At 40.9% G+C, this 20,051-nt stretch overlaps 1 protein-coding gene across 1 annotated transcript in view; it reads left to right on the top strand.

Annotated features, from left to right (window-relative positions):
• Positions 1–19,444, top strand: part of TMEM132C (transmembrane protein 132C) — a 153,634-nt gene extending 134,190 nt beyond the window's left edge. Inside the window, exons 6-9 of the mRNA XM_086623736.1 lie at positions 7,062–7,267; positions 7,729–8,002; positions 9,025–9,216; positions 18,245–19,444. Coding sequence (XP_086479862.1) covers positions 7,062–7,267; positions 7,729–8,002; positions 9,025–9,216; positions 18,245–19,444 — 1,872 coding nt within the window. The remainder of the gene's footprint in view (positions 1–7,061; positions 7,268–7,728; positions 8,003–9,024; positions 9,217–18,244) is intronic.
• The last annotated feature ends 607 nt before the right edge of the window (positions 19,445–20,051 follow it).

The raw sequence follows: 20,051 nt of genomic DNA, 5'->3' as shown, positions 1-20,051 counted from the left end.
ATCTTTGTAATGAGATTAGATAATGTACAGCCTTTTCCCTAAGAAATGCTCTCTAGCTTTGGGGGTTTTCTACTGAGTTTTGCTAATCTGGCTGCTGATACTGAAAATGCAAACCCTTCTCAGCAGAGAGAGTCCAAATTGCTTTTAAACTATGGCCCTAATTTTACAGAGTTCTCCTCTTCTTCAGCAATCAGGGCTCGATCCTTGTGTTATTAGTGCAGGTTGCTGGGAATTTTGCCTGAGGACTGATCACAGGGATTGAAACCACGTTTGGAACGTGGCAGCTGTTTACAAGCACAAAGCAACACCAACACGCAGGTCATGTTATCCGTTGAAAACTGCAGACAGTTGGCTTTAAGAGAGGCAGAACGTAAAGAGGCTTAAGTCAGTTATTAAAGTGTAATACCTGCCCTGCTCCCTCATCACAGTTTCCTGAATGGGAGTAATTATTCCTCAACTGTTTCAAGAAATTAATTCGTTCTTTTTCTTTTGGTGGGTCGTAGGTAAAAGCAACTGTGAAGGTTATTCGTGCCCGTAATGTGAAAAATCAAACCTTTCGTTTATTACGATGACAGTCTTACCAGTATTGAAGCCGGCATGACTGTACTTACCTTTATGCTCACCCAGTGAGGGGAGATTTTGGCTTCGCTTTCCAAGTCACTGAGCACAGCTCCAGCTGTAGTCCGTGGGAAGGAAGGGTGGCTCTGGCCAGTCAAGTCACACTAGCAATTAGCAACTCCTATAATTGATGCTTCCATTTTAAAGGCCGCTCTGACAGTGTCACAAAGCTGTAAATATCATTCCACAGATGATGGAAGAGTTCAGGTCTGAAGCTTTAACTCTTGTCAGACTTAAAACAGTTTAACATGAAAAAATTAATAGTATGGGCCTTGAGACAGCTTCCATTTTGCAGTAGTAGGTTATTGATTATTCAGGATTATGCAGCCAGGCATTGAAATCCTTCTTACAAAGCAGTTGGCATCACCTAATGTTCATATAGCATAGGATTTCCTTTATGTCTAAAACCGTAGTGTTTAATTGGAATCAAGGCTAGAGAGCTATATGAGTCTTTCACTAAACGTCTAGAATTTAATAGAGGATAATACCCTTTCTACAGAGGATGTTGTTAAAAAGAAATCTTAGAAGAAATTCTATAGCAAGGACATGAATATTACAAAATTCTAAAGGATTGCCCAAAAAGCTTGTGGAATGATTATCACTGTCTAATATTTTCTATATATTATCTAAGTGTCGGTATATTCAGTGGGTAAGTCATACTGGTGTTCTGTATTCCTTAATGGAATGAATGACTGTGTTCACAAAGCTTAACCTCCATGAGCTTCAGTTGCCCTTCTGGTGTGTACGAGTGATGATACTGAGCTGAAACACTAGGAGTGTCGTGTACTTGAAGAATGCTGAACCTCACTATTCTTTACTAATTATCCTGTAAATTTTTTCATTGAAATTGAGATTCCTTTAAGAGATACTGGAAAAATCTTTTTGCTCATAGAAGTGCTTTCATAAATATTTAAACATTTATGTAACTTTTGAATATTTTAGCAACATTTACATGAGTATAACAGGAATGGGTAAATGGGTTTACACACCAAAATACAAGATTCTGAACCTGATGAATACAAGCAGGACATCTACCTTTATCATATCTCCTCATTTCTGTTTAGTCTTAAAGTTCTGAGACTTCTCAAACCTCAGGGTGTTTCATTAAGGGCAAACCACACAGACTTCTACCTAGAAAAGGGACTGATGTCTCACAAACTTGCAGTGTTCATAAACTTGACAGGATTGCCATATTAAGAGCTTCTCTTTTTGTCCTTCAGAACTGTCCTTCAGAGACCCGTTGGTATGGACTGGTGTCTCCAGAGGTGAAAAACCACTAGGAGAATAAGCAAGCTTAGACTAGACTTATAGGGTCAGTACCACTCATTTATTTTTAGGTCTTGTAGTCGTGCTTTCCACTCCTGTGTACAACAGATATGAAACAGAACAGACAGTGTTTTGAGTTCACCATCTTTTGAAAGACAGTCTTAGCTTATATTTGACATGGAATTTGTCTTTTGTAAACTGTCTGCCTCTGCCAGTAATTGAATGAAGATTTTGCAGGAATCTGTAGTGGAATTTAGCCCAGCAAAACAGGGATATTCTTACAGAAGTGTCAACTGCCCCTTTACGGCTGCAGAGTCCGAGGCAGTACATTGTCACATCCATCACGGTGACTTCAAGCAGCTCATGCTCCCTTCTTGCAGTTCTGCCATACAGAGCTCGTTGTGGGTTCAAGACCAAAATCTGAAAGGAGTAAATAAAGGCAGACACAGAGGTTTTGCATTTGACTGGCAACGGTACCAGGAATCTCCTTAATATTCACTGCGGCTAAACTGTTCATCACCAGATGGAAAAGTGCATTTACTCCCCAGATGACAAAGTCACATAGTGCCATAGGTAGTGATTCAGGAGTGACTCTCTCTCTTGATTTCCAGGTAGTAGTTTTCTCTGTCAGCTCAATAAAATGTGATTTGTTGCAGAGAGAATCTATCCAAGTCATTTGGAAAGGCAGTCGCCTTTGTTACAAAGGGGCACAAAAATATAATGCCAGAAAAAAGAAAGACAAAGAAGAAATCTCTAGAGAATTGTGCTTATCCCTGCCTTTTGCTGTCTTGCTGTCTAGCTTCTTTACTTTAGTTTTAATCTGGAGAGAGAAGTTAGAAAAATAGAAAAAAAAAAAGGAAAGTAGCTGAATGCAGCTTCATAATGAAAGAAACTGCTGAAATAGCATCAGAAAGTTCTTTAAAATGCAAAACTTCTTGCTGATCTGCTACACAGAATAGGAAAAAAACAATCACTTAAAGGTGGTGGCTAAGCAGGCTTTCCCTTCATCATCTCACTTCTGATGCCAAAGATAAAAAGCACTTTCAGAGGGAAAATGCTTTCATAGTAAAAGCATAAATACTACAGGAGATGAGAGACAGATCACTGTTCACAGATTCTCCAGCCTCTATGAGAAACTTCCTTGGACTTCTGTGAGAAGGACTCACAGATGAGAGCTGGTCATTGTACAATGACCTTCCAGAAGCCTTGCAAGCCCTGGGGGGAAACAGAATACTTTTATCTATCTAAAGTACTTAAACAAATGTATTTTTTTAATTAAAAATAATTTTATTTCTAATATGATCTAGTTTAATTTATTACTCTTTTTAATCTCCCTTCCATCCTTCCTCCACGATTCCATGCAACAGTGTTTTAGGTTGTCCCTACCAGTCTTGTGTTTCCATCTCTTTTAACCCCATATATGAACAGATCTAAATAATTTTTCCAAATCTGCTTTGAATAACTGCAAAAACAAGTGGATTGTGATGTTATTTGCATCTGACTTAGTCTGAGCTAAGGAGGTCTGTTGTTGCATCACACAACCTCTATCCTTTTTTGTGAGGGGCGTCTGCTTAGCAAATCAGACCTTACATATGGTTTGCTGATTTTGTAAATTGTAGCAGAATCAGTACATCTGGCTCATCCTTCTCATCCTGTTCCAAGGCTGAGAAATCCTTTTTTTTTTTTTTTTTCTTAAGTGACACTGTGTGAGACAAGGGCAGGGGAAGCAAACTCATGTGCTCTCATTCTGCTTAGCCTGCTGTGGCTAAGCTTAGCTGAGATGTGTTGCTTACAGAAGCTATAGGCTATGGAATAGCTTTAATCGAATGTTTCTTGAGAAGAAGTATCCTTAGTCCTGTACATAGGGAGAGCACACACACACACTGCGAATTAGACACTGAGATACTGTTCCCTTCTCCTTTTCATCCTCTGTGTAGCACTAGTTGGGAAGTCTGTTTCTTTTCTTTGTCAAAAATGATCAATGTTTCTTCAGCAATGATACCTGAAAGCACCATAGTTAAAATGCATGCAATACTGTATGCAGTGCAGTAATACAATACAGTACGAGCTTTGATCCTCCTGTACTCTTTGTGTGCTCCCTCTTTATCAGGAATACAGGAACAGAGGAAAGAGCATGTGTAAGGACATTAGCAATGCTTGTACTTGGTGAAAAGAGTAATGTTTTTCTCAATGCAACCCATAAAGACCTGCCACTATTGCTGATGCATGTCCAGTAATAAATATTATCCTGTAGCAATTTTAAAGGCTGCGTGATAGCTACAGCAGCCACCTCCTTAGGATGCTGTATATATTTGTTTAGCCATTTGTTTGTCGCATACCCGTGAAGGCATATAGCAGCTTTACAAATACAGACGGAGATTGGATCTCAGCCCAGAACCATTTAGGAATTGCAGTTTTGCTACTATTGTTATTGTGTTTTTTCCCTGACAGTCGCATTTGTTCTGTTACTGACAACATTGGGCTTTAGATAATGTTAAATCATGCATCTAGAGCAGACCTGGTCAGTCTGAAGCTGAATATGTTATCAGAAATCTTTTATCGACATGTGCATGTGGTTTATTATGTGCATAAATAAGCAACTTGCACAATTAACTCAGAAAGTTCATTCATTTGTCTTTGGGATCAACTCCATAGAAATGAATAGGATGGCAATGGCTGCTGCTCCAAGCAGAATTAAATTAGATCTTATTGACAAGCCTCCCAAAAGCTTCTGCTTAAAGGAAGATGGGGCTAAAGAACGAAGAGCCATATGTGAAGCTGCTTTGCCAAATGTCCCAGACATGAGGTCTTCTCCCCTAGACACACTCACTACTTCCCATTTGGCAACAGAAGTTTTCTGTACTCCAGGTGCAGTGCAGTTCTCTGACTGTTGCTGACCAAAGCTTATTGGGTTGTGTTATTTACACCAGTGGGAGAAAATGGACAGAAAGAGTTGAAATGACTTTCCTGAGGTTACAGAGGAAGACAGAAATTAGAATCTGTGTCAGCCAGGACTTCCTTGTACCCTGAACTTGGCTAAGGATGTTGTGCCATAGGTAACATTCGTATGTGGTATGTTGTTTAGATGTGAATTCCTTTTTATTTCAGCCATCTAAGAATTAGGTATCTGGTCTAAGATACTTCACAGGGTCTCCATCTCTGGTGGAGAGACAAGGGCAGGTACAGGAAGAGGGGTAGTAACGCTGCAAAACACTGAGAGGAGAGTCACCCACTGGCCGTTCCTATTTCCATGCAACTGAGGCTGCAGTAAGACAACAGGTTTGCATTAGACGTTAGCAGCTCAAATACAGGAGCTGACTGCCTCCAATATGTCCTGGTGGCCGTGTATGGCCCTAGGCAGAAATGACTCTGTGATCAGAAGGTCAAGGCTGTAACTCTTGACATGTAGCCCTTGCTTGCCTGTGCAGTTGGAGTTCTTTTCATGAGAAATATTTTCATGATATTTGCTCTCCCAGGATGAAGCTGATGCAATGGCACCATAGAAAGCAAGAGCAACCCATCTAGGATAGAGCTCTGAATTACTGCATGGTATTATATTATACACCTCTGCTGCATAATACTTGTAGATTAGATCAAATAGTCGTTCTGAACCAGCCTAGTGTGAACCAAACCCTTTCTGTATTGCTATTCAAGTTAATACATGTAAAATAGGGCATGCCATTCATAGTGATAAAATTAAAACATTTCTGCGACCTTCAGACTTTTAAACCTATCTTAGATGGTCTGAGGGAGAAACCTAAACAGACAGATGGTCTGATATTGTAGTACATAGTACTGTTTTCAGTCAACAGAGCCCAGTTACAGCACAACCCTCTTAGGGAATGAGTCATAGAAATGTTTGCATTATGTTCTCTGAAGATTTCTTATGAATCTCACCATCAAATATTTTACCAGAATGTGAGTAGTGCCTAAACCTGACAAAGGATACAAACGGGGTGTGTACGTCAAACTGGGAGCAGTTTAGCTCCTGTATTTGTGGTCACAGAGGACATCCATCTGTTTGATTAGCCTGGGGACGTAAGCATTTCCAGCTGATAATCTTCATTTGAATAAAATGGTATTGGGAATGGGAGTGGGGATAAATGGGAGCAGATGATAGTATAAATATATGTTCAGGTGGGGAGACACATTGCCACCACTAACGATACTCATTATAGGTGATGAAATAGAATTCTGAAGGGATGGAGCAAGAGCAGGAGTGGAAGAGATCTGCTGGGTTTACTGTTAATTTCTGCAGACATACCAGCTCATTTAGTAATGTAACAGCTCCCATTGCTAGCCACTTAATGTATGATTAATGTGCCACAGGATTTCCCTAGACATTTATGACACCTTTAGGAATAGATATGACAATGACTTTATCACATGGAGTCACTTCATACTATCTGCATCCCTCTTAATGATTTATATATTCAGGAGTGATTTTATCACTAGTACTCAGTAACGTAATAAATGAGAAAACTCAATGGTCTGTAAATTACAACATCGATTAAAGAAGTGATTACTGATATAACTCTTACATGGCTGTGATAATGCTTGCTTATATTTCAGGACAGCATTTACATGTTAATGATAAATCTACTGCAGTGTTTAGAAATACTTTACAGCTTTAATCAAAATGTAAACATTTATAAACAGATAATGTTTATTGTGGAGAAATGAGTAGACTTCTGTTACTCTTCAGTGGATGAAATCCACTCCAGAGCCAACTTTGTGTTGAGGACTGAAAGCGGCATCACTCCCCCCGAAGAACGTACTCATCAAGGTAGAGCTTTGATTTGGTGCTCGCCCCCATTGAGACCTGTTTTGGTTTGCTGAGTTCCTCTTGACCAAGCCGTGAAGGATCCTTGCTCGTTATAAATTCCACAGCACTGTGGTCGGCTAGCAGCTCACTGCATAACAAACAGAAAATCAACCACCAGCTTCATAAATAGTATCCAGTCTTTAGGCATCTCCAGCATAATTATGCCTCCTGAGCCAATGAAGAATTTTTGTGTTCAGCTGCTCCTATTGCAAAAGCCTATCATTAACATGCATAAAGAGAAGGGAGCCTTTTTTGTTTGTTTTTGGGTTTGAGATGCCAGGGGTACACTTTGAGCTTGTTTTGTCGCGGTGATTACTTTTTCTTCTTTCTCTTTCTCTCCTCCCCGCCTTAGGTTTCTGATAGATGTGACTACGTTTACGTCAATGGCAAAGAAATGAAAGGCAAGGTCAATGCGCTTGTGAATTTCACCTATCAGTATCTGAGTGCCCCTCTGCAAATCACAGTCTGGGTTCCACGCCTGCCTCTTCAGATCGACATTTCGGACACAGAACTGAGCCAAATAAAAGGCTGGCGTGTCCCCGTGGTTTCCAACAAAAGGTAGGTTTGAGTTGATAAGTTTTTTAGATGTGTTTGTAAAATGAATGGAGTTGATTTTAACTCTCAGCAAGAACAGCTGCAGCACCTGCACCCAAAATGCAGCATCTTTCCCTGAGGAGCAGCAGTACTGGAATCCCCAGCTTTGCACCGGACACTTGCAGATATAATAAAGCTTTTAAAAGTTGTAGGATTTTTGTTTCTGTGCTTGTGTCTGTCCTGTGCAACAGAGTACAGTGTGGTGTTCTGCTAAGGTCCACTTACAGAATTGCTCTTAAGACGTACCAGCTTAGATGAAGAAGTACAATAGTCTGTCTGTGTGGTAACCATGAATCAGCAATGGTCGAAACACAACAGAAGGGAGGGCTGCTATTTAAGGGGGTGCTCTCCATTAGCACTTTAATGTTAGTTTTCGCTAGTGTTCTTGAAAACATTTCTTTATGCTTCATTTTCTTATGAAAAAGACCCACCAGAGACAGTGATGATGAGGATGAAGATGAGCGGAAAGGAAGAGGATGCACTCTGCAGTACCAGCATGCCATGGTGCGAGTCCTCACACAATTCGTAGCTGAGGATTCTGGCCCGTGGGGTCAGCTGAGCTACCTGCTGGGTTCAGATTGGCAGTTTGACATTACAGACCTGGTGATGGATTTTATGAAACTGGAGGATCCTCACATTGCCAAGCTGCAGGAAGGCAGGATTTTGATCGGACGGGAAGTAGGAATGACAACGATGCAGGTACTGTGCTCTAGAGTACCACATTCTGCCATTCCCATGGAGAATTTGTGTGTGGGCATAAATCCAGTAGTGTTCTGCTGTCTTGAAACAGGATAATTTCCTATTACATTCCTATGACCTTCTAGAGTGTCACACACAGCATTAACCCAACAGCAGTGATCCAAGCTAGAGGTGGTCTGGGGCATGCAGTGTGGCCAGAAGCTGGAAGCCATAGAGCCTTCAGAGATGTTTAGGAGAGGCAGCACTTCCAAGTTTAATGAAGTCAGAGCTTTTGCCCCACATGGATGCAGGTTACGACCAGTAATCTGATGGACACCATTTTGACTTTTGGAGTCAGAGATCTTTAGACTGTGCCAAGTTTCTTTTGACTTAATTCAGGAAAAAAAATATAACCTGGTTAATAACCATGAAAGGCACAAGGGGCCAACACCATATCCCAGTTCTGCCTCCACTGAATCCTCACTACAGCCAATGCAGAAGAGTGAATATAGCTAATCTGTAGCTAATCTGTAGATATGAGATAAGGAAGGTGGAGAAGACAGTATGTGCATGAACTAGCTAACCTTAGTTCCCTAAAGATAGCAGTATGGCTCTTAGTTTCATTAAAGGGAAAGATATCTTACTACCTTATTGTTCCATCAGAAACAGAAAAGAGAGAGGAATGAGAATTTCCAAGCAAATAAGTGAATAACAGATCCTAGATGTTGCCGGCCTCTCTTTGAAATGTTTGGGACACAGAATAACAGGGGAAGAAAGTTTCAAATCAGCTCTTCTACTAAAACAATGCAAATAACACAAATAACTGAGACAGTATAGCTCTCAGGATTGGATGCAACATTCTCAGCCGTATCCTCTCTGCTGAATGTTTTTCTGGCCCCGCTAATGAAATCAGACTGCCTTTTCAGTGTGCTCTGCCATTTCTTTTCTATGCATGAAGCTTTGGAGACGAGAAGGGATGATGACCTTAAGAAAGTTTATTTTAATTGATCAGCCTAAGTTGATTCTTTTGTATTTCTCCAAAGGTTTTATCTCCCCTGTCTGACTCCATCCTGGCAGAGAAGACAGTGACTGTGCTAGATGACAAAGTGACCATAACAGACCTTGGAGTCCAGCTGGTGGCTGGGCTTTCACTCTTTCTTCAGCCAAGCGCAGCAAGTAGTCGGGCTATTGTGGCTACAACCGTTGCCCAAGAGCTGCTTCATACTCCTAAGCAGGTAGTGTACACTCCATATGTACTGCTGTTGCCTTTTGGGATGGTGCAGTGTTTTATCAATGTGAAGTACAGATGATAATTCATAACAAGTTTAGAAGTTACACTTTGAAATATAGGTGTAGCACATGTCCGTGTCAATTGCTTTCCTCCAGAGATACTCAGGAATTGTCTTCTCATTTCTTCCCTTCAAATATGAACTTAATCTGCAGTAAAAGTTCTGAGTACACTGAAGTTTATATTATTTACATTTTTAATACCCTTTCTTTAAATGATGCAACATTATTTGTTATTTTCACAACACAGGCAGTCTGGACAGTGATCCTTGTGTGCTCTATGAGTATGCTCTGGTTTTCCATGCCAGAGAGCACAAAGCTCTGCATGTCACAACAATTTAGTATTTTGAAGAGCTATAAAGTAGAGGCAGAAGATAGCCAAATACATTTCTTTTCCCTCCTGGAGTCACCGCAGACTGCCAGACTCCTCTCCTTTTATTTTTCAGATGGATTTTGGGGGGTTCATCATTCAGTTCATGTGCTGATCCTACTTAATTTAAACCAGCAAATTTCCCTCTCTGTAAAGGGAGTCTTTCAAGCAGCGTGTTTCAGGTCACAACCCACATGGAAAAGAAGATTGGAGAATACCACCAGATCGAGGCAAACAGTTGCTCTGGAACAGATTAAAAGCAAGGGTCAGTAGCAGTGGAACAAGCTGTATGTTCATTGCTCTCTCAGTCAGTTGATTTGTAGAGTGGGACTGGGGACCATGCAATTATCTCTGTCCACAGCTACTCCTCTCACAGAAACTGTATTTCATCTCACATAGATAGGGAGAGATCTCAAGTCAGGTTTTATGGCCCATTTTCATGATTATTGCTACCTAATTTTCTGGAACATAAAAATAATTTAGATTGTTTTATAACTTAGTGACAGGAAAATGTCCAAACTAGAAGGACATGCTGCCCATCTGTTCCATTTACTGCATCCTGTAAACATAAGAATCTTACGTAATTAACCCATTTATACCCTTCTCCAGGGCTTAGAAACCATGTCTGACATTGTCTTCAAACAAAGGCTGTAAAAGCAAAAGCTAAAAGATGCCTTACCCTATTCTGTTATGTAGGACAGGGCACCTTTGTCCTGAAGCATTGGAAGAATCCTGGCTTTGGTTGCAGATAAAAGAGCTTGTAAATCTGGAAAAGTTGCACAGATATATTGCCAGCTTCTCAGATTCATAGATGACCTCTCTTGAATATGCAGAGATACTTATCAACATCAGGTTATGGCATATTATGACAGGGCATCTCAGTAGTGCACAACGTGACATCTCCTATTGCATTATGTCATGGCAATACGATATGACGTGTCATTATATATCGCTACAATTTGCAAGCTATGAAATAATGCAAAAGAGTAAAAATGTGTAAACATGGTTTGTTTTGAAACTGTTTTTTCCCAGCATCTGTGTTATGGAACGATTTTAGTGCAATATTTTGTTGAAGCGGATGTTCTTTTGTGAGACAATTTCAGTTTCCTCAGAGTGGCACGTTTGTGATACAGAAGTGACTGGGCATATCAGACTTCCTTTCTGAGCAATGCCTTCTGCTTGTGGTGCTGCTGGGCAGCGTGGGATGCTGCTGCCCCTACTGTCCTCTTCCTGGGCCTACAGATAGCACTATGGCATCGTGCTCACTGAAGATGCCAGCTGTGAAACAGGAGACAAAAGCAGATCAAGCATCTTTTTCTCAGTAAAAGTTTAAAATTTGTTGTTTCTTCTCCAGACTCCATCTGGAGAAAAAAAACAAAACAGAACCTAGACTCTATTAGAAGGCAGTGGAAAACCTTCTCTACACCGGTATCTGGAACGCCCAAGGAAATCTGGTTGCTTAGTAGCAATCCCAAATTAGTCAGTTTTTCTCACTCCTATGCATGACGTCTTCTGTCCCAGTTTCCTGCAAGCACAGGGCAGCATGTTCTTGTGGAATCCCACTTCTGTCTCTGCCTCTCCTCCCAGCTCCTCCAGTCTGGAGCCTGGCCACCCCCATTGCCTCTGCTTGTCTTCCCACCACCTCCTCTTCACCAGGAGAAAGAGAAGTGTCCTGCCTGCTTCCCAACTGAAGGCTTTGCTGGGAACATCACTCCTCACTTTGGAGAATTTATGAGAGTCAGTTCCTGCTCAAGCTCTCTGAGTGTTTGCCCTCCTGATCCTGGCCATGCCAGGCCACTGTGGAACCTGAGCACCATCCCTAGTTACAGGGGCACTTTGGCAGTGCTCTCATGTCAGAGGCTCGAGGTCATTCCACACTCTGTGCTATTCACTTCCTGCTTCACTGTAAGCTACTCACCTGTCCTCAGGCCTGACTCTTCCTTAGCCTACAGACAGGGCTTGCCCAAGGAAGGGCTGTTGAAAAGAGACCTTAGGGACTTTGCATTTGCATCACCAAAAAAATAAGACAGGAATAGATTTCACACTAGAAAATACATTGAAGGAAATATTCTTAGCATAGAAGAGGCCTGCAGAGTCACAGACATCTTTTCCTTTCATTTGAGGTTTGAATGGAAGATGTAACATTTAAGTCACTTGCCCTTGGAAGAATTAATGCAGATGTAGGAATGCTTGGGGCTAAATTTTGCAAGAAGTGACTCATGATTTGGAGTATACCAGCTGAGATCCTTACTGAGCTGAAATTTCAGAAGGGAGGTACTGAGTGTTTTCTGAAAATCAAGCCATTTTGAAAGAGGGTTTTTTTTCAAGGAGGCAGCCCAGATCTAAGCATATACTTGAATGTTGCAAGGACTTCATTATTTAAGTGTCTTTTCCTCTCAAACAAGTTTAAAAAGGCTCAAATAACTCACGATGCAACTGAAAAACAAAATAACAGTTAAGATAGCTGAAGGTTTTATTTTTCTCCAGAATGATTGTGAATGTCTCAGCATTGTTATATGGAAAAAACAGTCCATGTGTTCTTAGTCAAATGTTTTCCTTGGCTCCACTTTAGCACCTTCAATAGCCAAGCTTCAACATAGATTAGCAAATGTCCTTGAGTAATTGGTACCCTGGCGGGCACAATATTGTCCCTAGCAGATTAAGCAGTACATCTGTGTAGTGCAATGGAAGGCATAAAGCATTATATAGAATGTGCTATTACACACCTTTCAATATCATAGGAACTAATTTAGTATTTTTACTGTGACTTTCTTTCAATGAAAATAATGACTAGATTAGTTCCTTGATTATAATGGCTGCGCCGTGTCTGCGTAAGTAACACAAAGCAGCCAAAACACCAAGTCCTGAAAAGTTGGCAGTTTCTCCAAATACTCAGCAATCTAAAGAGGATACGCTGAATTTTTTTATCTTGGATGCCTTAAGTTAGATATCTTTATCTATAGTTGGGCAACTGTTTACCTGAGGTAACCCTGAAGGATGCTGAGCCCATACTTCCTTTTTTTTTAAAATCAGTGGGGAGCTCATTGGCACTGAAAAGTGGATCAATGATTTAGATGCCTAAAAATAAATGCAGGTTGTCCAACTTTTAAATATCAAAGTTGAAATATCTTCTGAAAATTTGGAAACTGTAGCTGTGAGCAGTCTATTTTTAGTGCCCATCTGCTCAGGTAGAGAAGCTGTTCCATTTGGCTTGCTGATGCTTGTTAAAATCAACACTGTCATCTTAAATGCTTCTCCAAAATGTAAATAAAAGAAAACCTACAGTGTTTAAGTGTTTTCTGATCAGAGTGAGCTTCAAGGACTTTTAAATTTCAGCTGGCTCTGCAGGGAACTCACGGTCAAATCATCGTTTTTTCATCACTGTATGGTGTTGCATGTGGTCTAATGAACTGAAATGGAAGAGTGGATAAAATGAAAGAAAGAAAAAGGAAAACCTTTAATAAACAGCTGTGTGTATTAATACATCTCTCAGTGCTACTGGAAAACTGCTGACATTTCTTAGGGGAAAAAAGAGCAATGTTAGTGCTTTCTAAAGGCCAAGCTCTTCTCTTTCACGTGTGCAGCTCTTGTTGACATCAGTGACAATACCCAACCCTGTGAGGTCATCTGTAACCTTAGGGAGTGTCCTCCCAGATGTCACTTCTCACTCCGATAGGAGGTGAGGGTGCTGAGCACCACCTGAGTCAGGGTGACAAGCTGGGGTCGCTTGCACGTCCCTGCATTTTGGGCTGACACGACACCGTCCTGTTTCAGCTTACGTCCTTCCTGCAGACTAGTTCTGGGAGTTCACTGACATCTCACAGTTAAGTAACAGATATTAGGAGTATTTTTATGGTGCGGATTCATTATCTCATTCTGGCAGTATAAATTACACTTAAGTTGTGTTCATATCTTTTTTAAACTGACAGAGCAATCTAATGGCTCACAAGTATGACAAAGAAATTAAGCAGCATGGGAAAAGGAGAAAGGATGTATTGTTAGATAAGGATCTGAATTCTTCCCTTGCAAATACAAGCGAATTCCCACTGGAAAGGAATGTCACATTAGCAGATTGGACAAAAACGAGAGAAAGAAATACACAGTAGGGGAATGCATGGTTTGAATTAAGATCTGAGTCTTGGCTGCCTTTCGTTTCCACAGCATAATGATCAAGCCCAATTTTTACTACACAAGCCACAGGCTTAAAAATAAATGCACGTGTGATACTTTGATATTTCATGTGATAAAATTGCTAGGGAAACCCATTTCAGCATTCAAGTCCCCAGATAAAACAATCAGAGCTGGTCTAATAGAAGCTGCTGAGAACAGTATTCCCTTGCCTTTATTTGAGAGAGGGATGTATTTGTTTTCTGCAGAGCCATCCAGACATCCATTTCTTTCCTTTGGTGTCCTGCCTCACTCCAGGACAATTGCAGCTGACCCCAGCAATTGAGGGCTTATTCACAAATACTTTTATTTGTGCTTTAGTGAATGAAGAGCATTAAAAGGACTCTTTATTCTGGGCATGGAATAAAATCAAATATACTGATCAGTCCTCACATCTGTGTTTCTAAGCAGCAGAAATCTCTAAAATGCAACCAATCCTACATCCTTTACTCCCCTATTTTTTGCTTGAAGAATACAAGATAGCATGCTCTGGTATCACGCCGACCCCAGCTTTATTGAGGAGGTAGCGAAGGACACTTTGTAATCACTGACTGTGATGCTGCAGATGGGCTCAGTGGAACATCCCAAGATAAGCAGACTTTCAAATGCTGCATGATGCTTTAGAGGACAAAATAATCATCACTGTGGCTCCCAGATTTTCACAGGCAACTCACATGAGTCCCAGCACAGTGGGATTCATTAGATCTCTGTATGATGGGCTTTCTACTGAGCTTCCAAACCAGCTCTGCTTCCTGCATTCAGGTTGCCTTTTGGAGTGTGAGCCTCCTTGTTTTATCTAGGTGGACCAGACGTAGCCAGCAAACAGTAGTGTTTGTGGTGACTCACACAGCAGGATTTGAAGTATTCCAGGTCAAGCAATACAGAGCTCCTCGGGGACTGTTGGTTTCCATTAGTGTCATGTTACTTCTGTAATTTGGCCTTTGTTTTACCCACCTAAATATAACAAGTGGATAACAAGCGAGACAAAACTACTAACAAAAAGCCAAATGTAAATTTAACCAAGATTTATCAAGCGGCATCTTTGGACTGATAAGCAGCAATGTAATTCAAGGCCAGAAAAGGTTGTGGAACTGCAGATCAAGAAGAACTGGCGAACTTGCTGATCTGGCATGTAGTTATGCCTGGAATGGAGGAAGAGAACAGCAAAGGCGTAATGGAAAATGTAGACAAAATGTGTCTTGGTAAAGTTTTTTATATGCTTAAGGCAAACATGATATTCGATAATCAGCAGTGGTTGTGGGAAGCAGTTACTTTTCTGTCCTCTGTACTGGATTTTGCTGTCATTACCATGATCTAATGTACGTTATCCGACTCACTTCACATCATCACGGTCACCATGTAAGTCATCCTGTTCCCAAGAGATGCTGGCACTAACGTGCAGTTGTGGTTCATTTGTTCTGGGAGTAGAACTGAGAGTGTGTGTGTGCGTGCATATGTGAAAGAGAGAGGAAAAGTGGAGGAAAGAAAGCCTGGAGAGCCAGATAATTTCTCAAACTATTTGTTTATGCTTGATAATTAAAGAACACAAGCATTTGTCACCTCAGCGTTGAGGGCACCCGACTAGGGGCAGCAACTTTGCAGGTAAGAAGGCTCCAATCCATCTTCATCTGCTGATAGTAATTGGAAGACCTTGTCAGAGATTCGAAGGGGATTTATTGATGCAGTACATAGGATTTGCAGAAACAGCTCTTTGAAGGACATGGTACTAAATCATTTCTTTTTTCTTTCTTTCTTTCTTTTTAGCTTTTCGGAATTTATAATCATTTGGGAAATTCACTTCCTTCCTCCGCCTTCAGCTTTCCTTTAACGATGTGAATAAGAGGAGATGATCTCTTGCCAAATAGAATATTTGGGCTGATATAATATACTTTGGCAAGATTTGAGATTCTATCCCTCTTTCTTTCATTTGTTTTCTTTGCTTTTAATTAATACTGTCTGTACATAAGCATGACAATGTTGTGTTGTGTTGTGCTGTGAAAAAAATTGGTTCTTCCTATGAAAAAAAGGTCTCTTAGAAATAAAAAACCTCAATGCTGGTTGAAAATAATGACTAAGCTATTGCACACCTCTGTTATCTATAGTAAATCACATGTGTGCCTGCAAATTTCAGCTGACTGCCATTTCATTTTTCTCTCTCTGCTTAAAACCAGGAATGCAGAATAGTGGAGAAATAGCATAAAGAATGAAAGTTATTTTGAAGCTGCTCACCACTTAGTCACATTCTAGCCATTTGGGCTCAGTTTTTCCATGCTGGCTACCTCTTAACCTGAAAGGCTGTTTAAGCAGAAAAGAGACAAGATAAGAAAACCAAACAAGGATGTGGATATCTTGAGGGAGATAGGAAAGAAGAATATATGGCTCCTTATATGTGTTCCTCTCCAGTGTCTGGACAAAAACCCCAGATCCCTCAGAGGTGCTGTTCTACCTCCAGTAAAACCTACTTGCATAGTAAGGGCCATAATCAGATCCGGGGCTCTGCAACACTAAGTATGCTGTGTTTGTCTGTTAAGGAATGCACGAAGGATTTAGTAATGTACATCATTTTGTGGAGATGTGGAACAATGGAAGGCCCCAGTGGAGCTGGGAGGAGGCACAGACCTCATAATTTCTAACCTTAACTGTACAAAATTCTGCACTTATTTTCTCATTCTGCTTTCCAAAAGAGAGCAACACTGGCAGACGATGTCAAGCCAGTTGTGATACATGCCTGAAATGATAATGGTGGGTTTGCCTTCCATAGGTTGATGAAAAGTAAATGTATCTTACACACCACCCCAGTGGTACATGAGGCTACGTGAGGCTGTCCTCCTGGTTTAGGGAGAAGGAAGGCAACAGGGTGTTTTAACTGCCAGAGGAGATGCATCTTTTTCCCTCTACACATATCCATTAGAAAAAAAAAATCCTTCACTTTCCCACGACTGGGTTTGCTCTACTATAGATTTCTATTATATAAATTTAAGCTGTGCCCTGCAGCTTTATACTTCTGTCTGTTCAGCCATTTCAGGGTTGTTTCTCTAAAGAAATATCAGCTGTTTTAATTTCCTTATGCAGTTCACCCTTCCCAGCATCTGAGCTACCCTGGCTCCATTTCAGCTGTTTGAAATGGGTTTGAATCACCAAGAACTTTGCCTTCTTTCCTGTTGTGCCACAACTTATTTTTCTTCTTTCAGTCCCTCAAGAACTTGCTGATAGCGCTTTGGAAATCAAATATTCGTTATAGTCCAACCTTCTGCACAGCTAAATGCCCCTTGCTGCTTTCATTGAAAAGCTTTAAATTTAACTAGAAGGGTAGCAATTCCCTTTGTTTACAGCCATAGCGTAACAAATTGTAGTCAATTGAAAACCATATTAGGCTGTAAATTTGTATTATGACTGGACGATAACAGGGTGGCAATGTTTTTCCCCAGTGGTGATTTTCAGCCCAGTTGTTCTGATGTACCCAAGTGTAAAGTTATTAGGGCCATCTGCAGTTTAAGTCTGAGAAGAAAAGAACTTTAGTTTTGTGTGAAGTTGCACTCCGGCAATCTGCCTGCACGTCTGCTGGCTAAACAGGCAAGACATAGAGCAAATGAAAAAATAAAGAAATCTCCTGCAAAGAAAGCTACTGAGACATGGAGAAGTAAATATCTGTATCATCTGGATGGGATTTCAAGTGGCAAAGAGCTGACCTCTAGCTTTGTGTTTGCTTCTAGTGATGACTTCTAACAGTGCTACCTGCAGAGAACAAAGACAGTCCAATTAAATCCAGGCAATTTGTATTTTTATCACAGAGATTGTACCAGAGTCCCCATCCTCCTCTCCTTGACACAGAAATGCAGTGGACTTTTTAATTATGTCAAGGATAAAGCATGTTTTACTTAAAACAAACCTTTCTCCAGCAAAGTGGCAATTGTTCCGTGAATCTTTTTCTTTCAGGTGAATCTTCTGCTCCAACCATTTCCAAGATACTGTGGTAGCTCCTTTTTCCTGCTAAGATATTTAGGCCTTGTTTAATTTGACAGCTCCCCGTGACACCTGTGCATGGGGAACATGAGGAAAATAAGTGTTCTGTCGAGTGCCTCTAGTAATTTTTCTGTTTTGTTTCTTTCAGCTTTTGTATGACAGGAGTGACTTTCTTTATAAATCATGCAAATTGTAGCTTGTTAATGGGTACTCTGGTATTACGGACATCTCATATCAATTATTTTATGTGTTCTTTTGCAAAACGTTTGCAGGAAGGATAACAGTGGAACCTTTAGTGAAAAATGTGAACAATTTTCTACCCCATCAGTTGAAGCTTGGTTTGCTTTAAGTGCAGTGCAGAGCCATTGTCTTCCATTTCCTCCAGCTGCCGTTCAGAGCTGGGAGATTGATGAGCTGCAATGGGTTGAGCTGTTTTATTTAAGACCCTGTCTTTAACCATATCCCTCTCCTTTCAGGAAGCTGTAGTAAGCACCTGGATTCAGTTCAGTGACAGCTCTGTTACTCCGCTGGACATTTATGACTCTAAGGACTTCTCCCTCTCTGCTGTATCATTAGATGAAGCTGTTGTCTCGATCCACCAGAACGCTGCCTTGAAGTGGCCAGTTGTGACAGCAGAAGGTGAAGGTCAGGGCACGTTGATCAAGGTGGACATGATGATTTCTGAAGCCTGCCAGAAGTCCAAGAGGAAAAGTGTCCTGGCTGTGGGGAATGGCAACATCAAAGTCAAATTTGGCCAGAATGATGCAGACTCCGATACAGGTGGAGATTATGATGCTGATGAGATTGAAAACCACGCTAGCGACAGGCGGCACAAAGCGTCAGATCAGGAACGATATGGCCAGGATGGGCGATATTATGGTGGCTCTTCAGCAGAGCGAGAAGAAGGCGCTATCAGGAAAGTCAGCACCACAGCAAAATCTGTAATAAAAAATAAAGTAATTAAAAACAGTAGGCTGGATGGTGGCAAACTCTCAGACGACAGTCAGCTGCAGAACATTCCTATAGACTTCACCAACTTCCCTGCTCAAGTAGACCTCCCAAAAGGCAATGCTGGCATGGAGGAAAATGACCTGGTGCAGACACCTCGGGGCCTTAGCGATTTGGAGATCGGGATGTATGCTCTGCTAGGGGTCTTCTGCCTGGCAATTCTAGTCTTCCTAATAAACTGTGCAACATTTGCACTGAAGTACCGTCACAAGCAAGTTCTGGTGGAAGGACAGACCACCATGACCCATTCCCATGACTGGGTCTGGCTGGGAAATGAAGCAGAACTGCTGGAGAACACAGCAGATGCATCACCTCAGCAGGATGAGCACACAACTATTATTGACCGAGGCTCAGGTTGTGAGGAGAGCAACCAGCTCCTCAATGGCAGTGCTCAGAAGAACATTCAGAGCCAAGTTCACAGGTGTGCTGACTCAGGGGGCAAGCTTGGAAAGGAACAGAAATCTGAACCTTTACATTCACCAACATCTAAACGGAAGCGGGTAAAATTCACGACGTTCACTACCATCCCACCTGACGATGGTTGTCCTACTGTCAACTCAATCCTAAGTAGCAATGACGATGACATTAAGTGGGTGTGCCAGGATATGGACCTCGGGGACTCCAAAGAGATACGAAACTACATGGAGAAGTTCAAAGACAAAGTGTAGCTCCTTGCTGTTTTTTTGGGTTTAACCACACCTTGATGCCTTCAGTTCTACAGTATATATTGGGACAGAAGAAGGGGAGGGGAAGGAATCACCAGGAGAAATGATGAGGCAGTTTTTATAATCAGGGAAAGAAATTTGCCAAACTGTCCATGGTTCGTTTTGTTTTTTTTTTTCACTTTGTTTTGTTTTTCCAGTGGTCATCCTGCTACTCATGGATTTAGAAAGTGAAATATAAATAGCAGAAAGGGACAAGGAAATAGTATGACCAGTTTGATGAACTGGGCAAGATGAGGTTGTGAAAATTTGTTTTATGGGTCATCCAAATAGTAACGATAGTAATGTTTCAAAGTACCAAAAATATTTGTAAAAAAAAAAAAAAAGAGAGAATACAAGAGCATGAAAAGAATAGGCAAGAGACAAACAATAACTTGTCTGTATGTCTAATAAAACATCACAGTTATGGACATATGACCCACAAGGAGACTTTTTAGATTGTTCTTAAGCTTTTTCTTTTTATTCCTTCATTTAAAGTGAAGATGTGTCTTTGGCATTACATATGAAGGAAGAAGAAATTACCTGATATTTTTATTTTTACTTTTCTGTATGT

This window comes from Tauraco erythrolophus, chromosome 19, assembly GCF_009769465.1.
Source record: "Tauraco erythrolophus isolate bTauEry1 chromosome 19, bTauEry1.pri, whole genome shotgun sequence".
Lineage (NCBI taxonomy): Eukaryota > Metazoa > Chordata > Aves > Musophagiformes > Musophagidae > Tauraco > Tauraco erythrolophus.
Note: the sequence above shows the minus strand (reverse complement) of the source record. Positions and strands in the feature narration are given on the sequence as shown.